Raw genomic sequence first — 482 nt, forward strand, 5'->3', positions numbered from 1 at the left:
CCCATCGTTCCCCGGGCAGCGCTGAGCTGTGCCCCGCTCCCACAGGAGCACCCCGAGGACGGCCGTGCCAGCATCTACCGCTCCGTCATCATCAACACCTCCAAGGAGATGATGTGCTTCAGCGACTTCCCCATCCCTGAGGACTTCCCCAACTACATGCACAACTCCAAGATCATGGAGTACTTCCGCATGTACGCCCAGCACTTCGACCTGCTCCGCCACATCCGCTTCAGGGTGAGGGCCGGGGGCCGAGCGGGAGGTGGCAGCGGGAACGGGGGCACAGGGTGCCTGACACCGCTCCCCTGTGCCAGACCAGCGTGTGCCGCGTGTCCAAGCGCCCCGACTTCGCCAGCAGCGGGCAGTGGGAGGTGGTGACGGAGAGCGAGGGGAAGCAGGAGGCGGCCGTCTTCGATGCCGTGCTGGTGTGCAGTGGGCACCACACCAACGCTCATCTCCCGCTCAGTTCCTTCCCAGGTACTGCC

General features: G+C 65.8%; 1 protein-coding gene across 1 annotated transcript; it reads left to right on the top strand.

The window, feature by feature from the left end:
- Nucleotides 1-15: 15 nt before the first annotated feature.
- Nucleotides 16-474, top strand: LOC121349077 (flavin-containing monooxygenase 5-like; the record flags this gene model as incomplete). Its single annotated transcript, XM_041459157.1, has 2 exons — nucleotides 16-234; nucleotides 312-474. Coding segments are annotated over 2 exons (382 nt in total), but the record flags the coding sequence as incomplete, so codon positions are not given.
- Nucleotides 475-482: the final 8 nt, after the last annotated feature.

The sequence above is a fragment of the Pyrgilauda ruficollis genome, unplaced genomic scaffold, assembly GCF_017590135.1.
Source record: "Pyrgilauda ruficollis isolate IOZ18807 unplaced genomic scaffold, ASM1759013v1 scaffold13131, whole genome shotgun sequence".
In the NCBI taxonomy this organism is placed as follows: Eukaryota; Metazoa; Chordata; class Aves; order Passeriformes; family Passeridae; genus Pyrgilauda; species Pyrgilauda ruficollis.